Source organism: Haliotis rufescens, unplaced genomic scaffold (assembly GCF_023055435.1).
Source record: "Haliotis rufescens isolate VD_foot unplaced genomic scaffold, xgHalRufe1.0.p SCAF_46, whole genome shotgun sequence".
Taxonomy (NCBI): domain Eukaryota; kingdom Metazoa; phylum Mollusca; class Gastropoda; order Lepetellida; family Haliotidae; genus Haliotis; species Haliotis rufescens.
In genome coordinates this window covers 664,646-677,715 of record NW_025964179.1, presented here as the reverse complement: position 1 = coordinate 677,715, position 13,070 = coordinate 664,646, and the positions used below count along the sequence as shown (strand labels likewise).

General features: G+C 41.0%; 1 protein-coding gene across 5 annotated transcripts in view; it reads right to left on the bottom strand.

Moving 5' to 3' along the window:
* Positions 1–13,070, bottom strand: part of LOC124141574 (kinesin heavy chain-like) — an 83,065-nt gene that overhangs the window by 57,885 nt on the left and 12,110 nt on the right. For all 5 annotated transcript variants that reach the window (XM_048383237.1, XM_046509583.2, XM_046509582.2 and 2 more), the window contains one exon: positions 12,698–12,785. In XM_048383237.1, the coding sequence (XP_048239194.1) occupies positions 12,698–12,785 (88 nt within the window). The remainder of the gene's footprint in view (positions 1–12,697; positions 12,786–13,070) is intronic.

Here is a 13,070-nt window from a genome sequence, read left to right as displayed (position 1 = left end):
AGGATAGCCAGTTTAAATAAAACCATAATTTAAGATATTGTATATGGGGAATTGAAGCGGAGTCTTGAGGATCAAACGCTTCTTCCACAAGGCTACCCACAATGACAGGTTTTAAAGAGACAACAAACTACTTCACCTTATAGGGTCCAAAATAAGGTCAACTTGTCTAAGACAAAGACTAGCAAATTTCAGGAAGGACCTTTCCTTGTGTCCTACCACTTTTACTATTAGGTAGACACCACCCTGCAGCAGATCATTTTTGTGGACTGGTAAAACAAAACTTCATTCTAACTCTGTCTTCTTTTGAACTATATTCTATTTGGAAAATGTGTATAAAACAGTGTGAAACTTACACAGGACGAGACAAGTTATAGATGAAGAGACATGACTACAACCAGCATCAATGGAGAGGCTCTGGCCAGATGGAACACAGATGTGAATCTCTCCACACAGTTTTCAAAGAACCTGCTGCAAGTCCATCATGAATCATTCTCCTCATATCAGTGTTACCACAGGCACAGTTTACAATGCACATCTTAAATGTCAGGCTAAAGGCAGAGAGTCATACATACATATTTCAACAGGGAGGGTGCCCACATAATGTCAAAGGCTACAACTTTTCAATGAACAAGTGAAAATCTTGTTTTGACAACAAACAGCCACTTGTCCATGATTTGTTCATCCTCCTGCTACTTGCAGTCTGTGACTTGGCAACTGGTCTGAAACCTGTGTTTTGCACAATTCTGTTCAGTCTAAAAGTAACGCCTAACCCCTCCCTCCCTGGGCTGTATACAGATGAAGAGAGGGTCCTGCAAGCCACCCAACTATGTCTGGAAGCTGGATCCGTCATCTATCAGTGGGAAAGTATGGGAGATATGTCCATACTTAGTGCATTGAGTGAAGGGAGGGGTGAGCTGGTTCAGTACACATGTCTCTAGCCTGATACTGCAGTGATCTAGACTTGCCAAACATTATAGACTTGCATGGGCTGTATTTTATATATATATATCTCTCTCTCTCTCTCTCTCTCTCTCTCTCTCTCTCTCTCTCTCTCTCTCTCTCTCTCTCTCTCTCTCTCGCCTGTCTGGGGCTCATAGAGTTATACATGGAGATCTGTTAATTATCAAGCTTTGATGCGAGAGAGTACGACAGTGTTTATGCATGTAAGGCAACAGGTATCAAGGGTAAATTATGACATTTGAGACTTTGCGTGTGTCTAACTTATTCTCCACCAAACAGTATTACTCAATTCTGTGTATATGTTGTGAGTGAATGGTCTACTTTACAATGTGATTATACTATTAAAACTGCCATAATATTTCCACTGATGCTACACATGTTGCCAAGAGTGTCAAAACCACCTTAGGTTTCCAAAGAAGGGCAACTTAAAATCTTTGTACTTACTTGAATAATTAGTGTAAAGTAAGTAATTACCTAAGCCTGGTTTCAGAAGTATAGTGCCTGGGAAAAATAGCATGTATATTGCTGAGATACGACTGTCCATTGAAACCAAAAGAACAGAAACAACTAAACTTTGGTGTCCAAAAAGTTCTTTCTGGAATGAACAAAGAAAAATGTCTAGATTCATAGCAAGTAATGAAATACAGCTGGTTTTACAGGATAAACCATTGAAGCTAACAACCCAATGTTTCTATCTGTGATGAACTTCGATCCATCATTAGCACTTGGCAGCCTCACACAATGCCTCTGGTTACAAGGCAATGACTGATATCTCCCACACTCCCTGAACACAGCCATGTCAATGTGGTATACCTGGCTCTCACTACCTTCAACAGTTACGCTGACATTGTGTGGAATCCCTGCCTGACTGTTCCAAGAACCTGATACCTACACCTCTGTGCAAGCACATGCCTCTCACACTACAGGATATGGCTGGAACAGCAGCACTGTGTCTCCAACCAATAATCACTGACCATTGACCTGTAACAGCAGCACTGTGTCTACAACCAATAATCACTGACCATTGACCTGTAACAGCAGCACTGTGTCTACCACCAATAATCACTGACCATTGACCTGTAACAGGAACACTGTGTCTACCACCAATAATCACTGACCATTGACCTGTAACAGGAGCACTGTGTCTACAACCAATAATCTCTGACCATTGACCTGTAACAGGAGCACTGTCTCCCACCAATAATCACTGACCATTGACCTGTAACAGGAGCACTGTGTCTACCACCAATAACCACTGACCATTGACCTGTAACAGGAACACTGTGTCTACCACCAATAATCACTGACCATTGACCTGTAACAGGAACACTGTGTCTACCACCAATAATCACTGACCATTGACCTGTAACAGGAGCACCGTGTCTACCACCAATAATCTCTGACCATTGACCTGTAACAGGAGCACCGTGTCTACCACCAATAATCACTGACCATTGACCTGTAACAGGAGCACTGTGTCTACCACCAATAATCTCTGACCATTGACCTGTAACAGGAGCACCGTGTCTACCACCAATAATCACTGACCATTGACCTGTAACAGCAGCACTGTGTCTACAACCAATAATCACTGACCATTGACCTGTAACAGGAACACTGTGTCTACCACCAATAATCGCTGACCATTGACCTGTAACAGGAGCACCGTGTCTACCAACAATAATCACTGACCATTGACCTGTAACAGCAGCACTGTGTCTACAACCAATAATCACTGACCATTGACCTGTAACAGCAGCACTGTGTCTACCACCAATAATCACTGACCATTGACCTGTAACAGGAGCACTGTCTCCCACCAATAACCACTGACCATTGACCTGTAACAGGAACACAGTGTCTACCACCAATAATCACTGACCATTGACCTGTAACAGGAGCACCGTGTCTACCACCAATAATCACTGACCATTGACCTGTAACAGGAGCACTGTGTCTACCACCAATAATCTCTGACCATTGACCTGTAACAGGAGCACCGTGTCTACCACCAATAATCACTGACCATTGACCTGTAACAGCAGCACTGTGTCTACAACCAATAATCACTGACCATTGACCTGTAACAGGAACACTGTGTCTACAACCAATAATCTCTGACCATTGACCTGTAACAGGAGCACCGTGTCTACCAACAATAATCACTGACCATTGACCTGTAACAGCAGCACTGTGTCTACCACCAATAATCACTGACCATTGACCTGTAACAGGAGCACTGTCTCCCACCAATAACCACTGACCATTGACCTGTAACAGGAACACAGTGTCTACCACCAATAATCACTGACCATTGACCTGTAACAGGAGCACCATGTCTACCACCAATAATCACCGACCATTGACCTGTAACAGGAACACTGTCTACCACCAATAATCACTGACCATTGATCTGTAACAGCAGCACTGTGTCTACCACCAATAATCACTGACCATTGACCTGCAACAGGAACACTGTGTCTACCACCAATAATCACTGACCATTGACCTGTAACAGCAGCACCCTGTCTACCACCAATAATCACGGACCATTGACCTGTAACGGGAGCACTGTCTCCCATCAATAATCACTGACCATTGACCTGTAACGGGAGCACCGCGTCTACCACCAATAATCACTGACCATTGACCTGTAACAGGAACACTGTGTCTACCATCAATAATCACTGACCATTGACCTGTAACAGGAGCACCATGTCTACCACCAATAATCACTGACCATTGACCTGTAACAGGAACACTGTGTCTACCACCAATAATCACTGACCATTGACCTGTAACAGCAGCACTGTGTCTACCACCAATAATCACTGACCATTGACCTGTAACAGCAGCACCGTGTCTCCCACCAATAATCACTGACCATTGACCTGTAACAGGAACACTGTGTCTACCACCAATAATCACTGACCCTTGACCTGTAACAGGAACACTGTGTCTACCACCAATAATCACCGACCATTGACCTGTAACAGGAGCACCGCGTCTACCACCAATAATCACTGACCCTTGACCTGTAACAGGAGCACTGTGTCTACCACCAATAATCACTGACCATTGACCTGTAACAGGAGCACTGTGTCTACCACCAATAATCACTGACCATTGACCTGTAACAGGAGCACTGTGTCTACCACCAATAATCACTGACCATTGACCTGCAACAGGAGCACCATGTCTACCACCAATAATCACCGACCATTGACCTGCAACAGCAGCACTGTGTCTACCACCAATAATCACGGACCATTGACCTGCAACAGGAACACTGTCTACCACCAATAATCACTGACCATTGACCTGTAACAGCAGCACTGTGTCTACCACCAATAATCACGGACCATTGACCTGCAACAGGAGCACTGTCTCCCATCAATAATCACTGACCATTGATCTGTAACAGGAACACCGTGTCTACCATCAATAATCACTGACCATTGATCTGTAACAGGAGCACCGTGGGATGTACACAGTATGCATTTTCAGCCACTACTGGCACTAGTCTGCAACCAAATGGAATGTATTTCAGTCCAGTGAGCCTGGCTGACATCTTCAGATCAAAATCTACTACAAGGAAGCAATAGGACATCTTCCCAGGTGTAAACTCGAAAGCTTTGAGCAGACATTATACATAAGACAATGACAAGACACCTCTATTTTGGCAATTAACTTCTGTATACTCTGTGTTCCCGTTTACCGGTAATTAATTACCAATTTTTTACCGGTACAATTAGGCTTTGACCAGTTATTCATGTGACTGCCAGTCCTTGGGACCAGCAAATAAAGTAGCTCATAAATCTGTGATATTCATATATGTATATTTTTCAAACGAAGTCAGCTTGTCTGTTACCATCAGGGTTTCCCCATGTCGATTTTTAGTGCAAGGAAATGACATTTCGCTATGGTTCAAGGTTAAAAATATATTTGTAGTGACTTCGTCTTGAAATATTAAAAAAAGAAGAAGAGAAAATTGTGACTGAACTTTGTACGAATGACGTGTAGATCTAACTAAGTTACTTCAGAGATGACATCATTGCATTGAACATGATGTTGAAACAATTATAACCAGGTAATTTTCATATGTTTTTTTTATTTGTTGAAAGTTGGGACTGACAAAAATTAGGGAGGACTTGTAATTTTTAGAGTTACCAGTCCACGAGGACTGGCAGTTTCAAGAGCCAGCGGGAACACAGATACTCAAAACTTTTGCCGATGAAAACTCCAAGTGCCAATTCTAAATGCATTAAGTTCTAATGTTGCTTCAAAAACACATTGGCACTGAAGAAGAAAGTTTTCTCTCTGCCATATGTTTACATCTCCATTATGAAGAAGCAAGTATAACTGTGTTGTTCTTTGCAAACGCTTCGACACCTAGCTACAGTACCAGACCCTGCCCCTGTTGATGTATACAGCAGGTGAACAAACTAGAGAGGCCATCCACCCCTACTGACTTCCCACTGTTGGTGTCTTGCTTGTGTGCGACTTGTGTGTCTCCTGATGGCTGACAGAACCACTGGCATGTTGTATGGAGGGCTACAGGTATTTCACTCACAAAGTTTGTAAGGTAACACTTCTAAAGTGATTACAGGATACAATTCAATAAAAAGATGGGCAGACAGTTTATCTTTGCAGTAAACATTCTGCTTCTTTTTTACAACAAAACATAACATGATCCATGCCTACCACTAAAATGCTGACAGAATTAGATGAAGATACAGCACATGTGGCCTGTTCCTTACCACAAAATGTGTTGGAAATATTAACCACTGTCTCAGTGAGGGAAAGAAATCTTGACTACACAACAGCCTAACAATTCCATTTGTAATTTACAAGAACAGTTATAATATAGTCTTATTGCTGCACAATACATACTGCCTTGAGTAAATACCATGTGACTTGTGAGCAAACCAAATTGTCTTTGAAAACTTAATGATGAAGAGTGAAGACACATTGCCTCACTAACTCTGTCAGGAATGTAAATATACACCAATGAGTGAGTGAGTAAGTTTGCTTTAAACGCTGCTTTTAACAGTATTCCAGTTTATCGCGGCGTGTCAGCTTGATGTGGAAGGAAAGCCCAAAGTGATGCAGGTCTCAGACGTTTACCACTTCGGTGAAACCCACGAGTACAGGTATGGTGCTGACAAACCTAGAAATATAATCGGGGCCAACCAGGATTCAAACCCACAATCATATTTTTCTGGCGTGCCCAAGGGACGCAACTCTGCACACAGCCACCCATGACCCAAATATACACCAAACACTTCTAACTTTACAGTAGTTCTCCAGCATAGCTGAAGGGTTACTAAAAGAAAACAAATTTTAAAAAGCCTACCTAACTTCCCTATTTCAAAAGTGAGTGAGTGAGTGAGTGAGTTAACATTAAACATCATATCAACTTATTTCAGCCATAAAGCGATGAGAACAAGTCATGTATATACAACTGGGTCATGAATACAAAGTTATATGTAAAAACAAATTTGTGAAACATAGTTTGAAATGTAATCAGAACCATGCCATTATTTATATTAAACCTATATGTATACCATGTGTATACATGACATGGTATAACTAAATAGTATAACATAATGATCATGATAATATACTAAGTATAAGGGACTTTTCTCAACATGTTTATCAACATAATATTCTTACATAAATGAAGTGGCTGCTTGCTTTCTCAACGATAATCTCTCTACATGCCTGCATATAACCCACTTACTGGTGATCTATGAATCATCCTGCCAATGACAACATGAATGCTGATCTTGAATCCGGCTTCAAAGAGACCAACATACAGTCTATGAAATCTTAATTACACAATATACTTCTGCCAAGAAAAATCTTTGCTGATTTCAAGGCTTGTGAGGACTCACCATTTTTATTGAGACTGGCATTGATTAAGTTCAATGGAGATGTTCCTGATGCTTAATTACACAATATTCTTCTGCCAAAAATAATCTTTGATGATTTCACAGCTTGTGAGGCCTGTCCATTTTTATGGAGACTGGTGTTGATTAAGTTCAATGGAGATGTTCCTGATGCTCGGCTAGACAGTTTCAGGAGATCTGGTTTCTCTCATCCACATTACAGCTGTACAGGACATTAACAACAGCCACAGTTCCATATTACCTGTGCTACATTCATGTGTTACTATAGCCCGTCAGTAGGACACCAGTGTGCCTGCTTGTATAGAGGATTCAGTTAACAACAGCCACAGTTCCATATTACCTGTGCAACATCCATGTGTTACTATAGCCCGTCAGTAGGACACCAGTATGCCTGCATGTATAGAGGATTCAGTTAACAACAGCCACAGTTCCATATTACCTGTGCAACATCCATGTGTTACTATAGCCCGTCAGTAGGACACCAGTATGCCTGCATGTATAGAGGATTCAGTTAACAACAGCCACAGTTCCATATTACCTGTGCAACATCCATGTGTTACTATAGCCCGTCAGTAGGACACCAGTATGCCTGCATGGATGGAGGATTCAGTTAACAACAGCCACAGTTCCATATTACCTGTGCTACATCTATGTGTTACTATAGCCCGTCAGTAGGACACCAGTGTGCCTGCTTGTATAGAGGATTCAGTTAACAGCCACAGTTCCATTTTACCTGTGCTACATTCATGTGTTACTATAGCCCGTCAGTAGGAAACCAGTATGCCTGCATGTATGGAGGATTCAGTTAACAACAGCCACAGTTCCATATTACCTGTGCTACATCCATGTGTTACTATAGCCCGTCAGTAGGACACCAGTATGCCTGCATGTATGGAGGATTCAGTTAACAGCCACAGTTCCATTTTACCTGTGCTACATCTATGTGTTACTATAGCCCGTCAGTAGGACACCAGTGTGCCTGCTTGTATAGAGGATTCAGTTAACAGCCACAGTTCCATTTTACCTGTGCTACATCCATGTGTTACTATAGCCCGTCAGTAGGACACCAGTATGCCTGCTTGTATGGAGGATTCAGTTAACAACAGCCACAGTTCCATATTACCTGTGCTACATCCATGTGTTACTATAGCCCGTCAGTAGGACACCAGTATGCCTGCATGTATGGAGGATTCAGTTAACAACAGCCACAGTTCCATATTACCTGTGCTACATCCATGTGTTACTATAGCCCGTCAGTAGGACACCAGTATGCCTGCATGTATAGAGGATTCAGTTAACAACAGCCACAGTTCCATATTACCTGTGCTACATCCATGTGTTACTATAGCCCGTCAGTAGGACACCAGTATGCCTGCTTGTATGGAGGATTCAGCAGGACATTAACAACAGCCACAGTTCCATATAACCTATGCTACATCCATGTGTTACTATAGCCCGTCAGTAGGACACCAGTATGCCTGCTTGTATGGAGGATTCAGTTAACAGCCACAGTTCCATATTACCTGTGCTACATCCATGTGTTACTATAGCCCGTCAGTAGGACACCAGTATGCCTGCATGTATGGAGGATTCAGCATGACATTGGTCTCAGAATATGCATGATCGCTACTGAACCATCTGGCAGCTTCATCAACTCCCCGACCCTTCAATACATACTGTGGTGACTGTGACTGCCTGTCGTTTCAGATTCAGTCTCTATCACAGCTACTTATTCCCATGAATGCCTAAATGACTACTACAGAAATCAGCATAGAAATTGGCACTAGTCCTGTAGTCCTTGCCAAACTGCCTATAGTTAAGGGATCATAGTAAGTGAGTGAGATTAGTTTTACACCACTTTCAGCAATGGCGGGGGACACCAAAAATGGGCTTCTCACATTATACCCATGTGGGGAATTAAACCCGGGTCTTCGGCATGATGAGCGAAGTCTTTAAGCACAAGGCTACCCGACTGCCCCTAAGACATCATAAGGACAAGTAGAAATTTGTCACTTTTAAGGATTTTGCTATATGTTATCATAATAAAGGACTATTGGACTAAAAATGTTTGTTTCTACCCCTGGAAATTCACAAAATTTACAGGGATCTACAGATCTACATTCATACGAACCATTAGCTTCTACAGTCCCTTTGGACATTAACCATGTTAACTTTCACCGCTGTCAGTAACATTAACTCTGGGGGCTGTTGGGCAGTTTGTGTCATGTTTCACCACTGTCAGTAACATTAACTCGGGGGGGGGGGGGGGGGGGGCTGTTGGGCAGTTTGTGTCATGCTTCACTGCAGTCAGAGTTATCACTTCATCTGTGGTTGTCTGCCTGATACTGGGCATGACTTGCTGTCTCTGTGTTACCGATACACATCTCAAGCTCTGGCATGTTTAGCTATTACAGCAGGAAGACATCAATACCAACAGGGAGCTAGACAAACATCTAGTCTCTGAAATGAACATATCTTGCAGAAAAAAATTGTTGTCAAATTATCTTCATAAAAATATAACAATAAAAGAGGAGCCCAGAGACTCTCTTCATCTTCAGATACTGTAGTAATCTAGACTTGCCAACATTATAGACTTGCATGGGCTGTATTAGATATATTTGTTTCAGGGTCTAACAGGGAGCATAACACAGGTAGTCTCAAAAGTATCAAATCTGTCATACCATGTAATATGAAAGAATCAGGAGGTCTTTAACTTATTTTGAGTAGTATACATGAATTTGTTTCAAGGGACATAAACTAAATGCCCATTGATGGCAAATTCAAAAAAAAAAGTTTGCATTTTTCAAGTTCATGTCTTCGTCCATTCCGAGGTATTTTTACATTATATTCAAAGCAATCATATAAAAGTATCCTTTAAAGCCTTTTTCTCTCTATTAGTCATGATATCGATGAAATAAAAGCCATATTTGCAAAGAAACAATTAAGTATAAAACTGCCACATTAGTCACAAGTCCAAAGCCTAAGTCATGTGAACTATGGTTCGGTCTTGTTAGCTCAGCAGAAAATGATGCCAGCAGCCATGTTTGGATCAGTAGTCCAAAAGTGTTTGGTACAGACTGAAGTATTATTTATGATAACTTGACTTCATGCAATGTGACCATATACTCAAGACCACAATGGCGACTTCCATTCACTGGTGCATATGGTTTCTTAATCTACAGGAATGAATGAATGTTTATTCAAGAGTAATGGCAACAGACTTAAAACACATGAGGTTGATTGTACAAACATCTGCTTATGTAGAGATAGCACATTTCTCATGATAAGTTTGCAGCACCACGTCAAGTCAGTCCATTCAAGATGTCGAAAACAAAAAATGTGGTCTATCCAACAAATCTTCAGCATGTTCAAATATACTGTTCTGTAACGTAAAACACTTTCCAAACAGCTCATCAAACTACAATTGTCCAAACCAATAAACAAAATAATTGAGCTAAAGCTAATTCATACCATTCCTCTACATGCAAGCACGGTTGAAGTCAATGGATGTTGATATCCAAAACTGCACGTTCTGTGGCTGTCGAATCATCTCATTGTTGGATGGCTGTAGACCTCCAGGACCCTTCTGGGCCCCGTTCTTCAAAGCAATCTTAGCAATACCATGATCGTAAGCCTATGTTAAAATATGGGACTTTCGATCACCTTAGCGCTAGGATCACTATGAGGTCCTGAACTGAGTCCATGAACATGATGAATCAGGATTATCCAATTTAACTTGATCAAGATCAGTCTAGATGATATGGCCACAAAACATGCATGTGTCCTGGTCCATGACCAACCCTAACATGGAAACAATGAACCTAAACCCTTTTTCGCAATTTTGTGAGTGAATTAAAACTTAAAATCGCTTCAGCATTATGTAGGCCACATAGCGATTCCATTTCTTGAGTGATGGGAGGTTGGGGACCAAGCTAGCTATATATGGAAACAAAAAACTTTAAATAACTATTATTATTCTTAAAACAGAAACATGTATTGTGTAAAAAAGGATTTCACAGACGAAACATATGTTGAGAATTCTGCATATCCAACACAATCTGACAAAAATTGCCAAAAACGTTACCACAAAGATGGCAACCGAAATGAGTAACAATAACATCAGTCTTGTTTGTAGTCTTCAAACTTTGAAAAATTACAATTAATTGGGCATTCCACTGCCAAGGGATACACAAATTATGCACCAACTGTGAGAATCAACACTGTAAGAACATGCCTTCAGAACACAACTGATATGACTCATTCGTGTAGAATACATGTTAAGCACAAAGCAGGAACATATGGGACATTCTGAGAAACTGATTAGCCACTTCAATTGCAAGGCAAAGATCATTACAATCTGAGAGAAGTTTCATCTGAACTTTAATTTCAAAGACATTCTGGTGCCAGTACTTCTGATGGTAGATAGTATGTCATCACCATGGTAACTCTGGATGAAGCTCCAAAGCAATCGATGTGGGAATACATCTCAACTACTGCTGATGTGTACAGGTCATGTCATGAATTTGTAAAGCAACCACTTCCACCAGTCACTGGGAATATGTAATGAATTACTGAATGATTCTGTGATGTAGGGTTGTGTTTGAAGTTTGTGCCAACCATTTTGGTGTCTACAAGCTCAAGAGTCCAGAATCACTTTCAGTAAATTATTCTTTTAGCATAAGTGCCATCATAGTGAGTGAGTGAGTTAGTGACTATTGCTTTCCGCCGCTTTTAGCAATATTCCAGCAATATCATGGCAGGGGACACCAGAAATGGGCTTCACACATTGTACCCATGTCGGGTATCGAACCCGGGGCTTCAGTGTGACGAGCGCACGCTTGAACCACCAGGCTACCCGACCGCCCAAATGTTATCATAAGTGAGTGAGTAATGTTGTGTGATGCTGGTCTATTCTGCAGTAGTACAGATATATCATGTTGGCATGTTAATAACGGAACATGGGCCAGGTAAACAGATGATTGACAGCATGAGCAATGCTCCATGTCATCAGGGACGTTAGCATAGAATCAGCCCCATCCTCATCTTGTTAGTTCTTGGGACCTATTCTGTGCAATGTAGGGGTAACTATTGGTGCTATTTTCACTATTGCGATTGCACTGCAATAGTAGACAACACTATTGCAATATAGTTTCCCTCAAAGAGCATACCTCAATAGACATTCACAAAGCGTATTCATCCAGCATGCACATAAAGAATGTAGAAAACACCTTCAAAATTCAATGTCAACTTCAAATCTCCATGGCAACATAAAACTGCTACTACAAAATCCCAACCTCTTTCTCGGATTTACAGGAACTATCGCACTATTCTTACAGCACAAAGTAATTTGCTTGCAGTGCAGTTAATGATACCCCAAAGGCTTCTCAAATTTGAAAAAAGGCCTACATTATCCTATCTTCAAATGTTAAAGAGACCCTGAACGTGAGTACAGTGACCCTGATGTGCTCTTAACACTTTCCAAGCATGATGAAGTGAAACTTGTTCATCGAATGTTTCAAACTGTAAAGAAACTTACTTTCAAAGTTCTAATTGCTTTTGTAAAGGAAGTTTGGAGTAAATCAATCTCCACTCTTTTTTCTGTTGCTATAAAATTAAGATGTCAGTCTGGATAAATTTGGTAACTGCATGTAAGTGATTCATAATCTCCCTTTGAAAATACAAAAGGTTGGGGCTAGAATTGGTTCCAGAATGTTCTGCTTTTAGGGATGATTGAAATATGATCATTCATCTACGAAACAACTTCACCACACTATTCAGTATTACCTAACATGCATGTCATAAGATGTTTATAGCATGACACTCACCTGCAACAATGGGTTTAGCTGAAACATTGTATACATGCTCCTGGGTTACATTAGGCTTGAGGATCTTGTCAAACACGAACACTTTGTTCTGAAACAAAACAACGCAGGAATTAATTTACATAGCACATAACCATGGCAACAAGAATAAGTTCTCGGAATGATTTTGTATTATTCCGTTAAACATATTCTTACTCACAGATTACATATACAGGTTTGGACAAATACGCTGGTCTACAAGACATAATGGCAGGTTTTGACAAAAATGCTGGTCTACCAGACACGATGCAAGGGTTTTACAAAAATGCTGGTCTACTAGACACAATGCTAGACAAATGACAGTAATCTGAACATCAAATTGAGACCTGACGGCCAG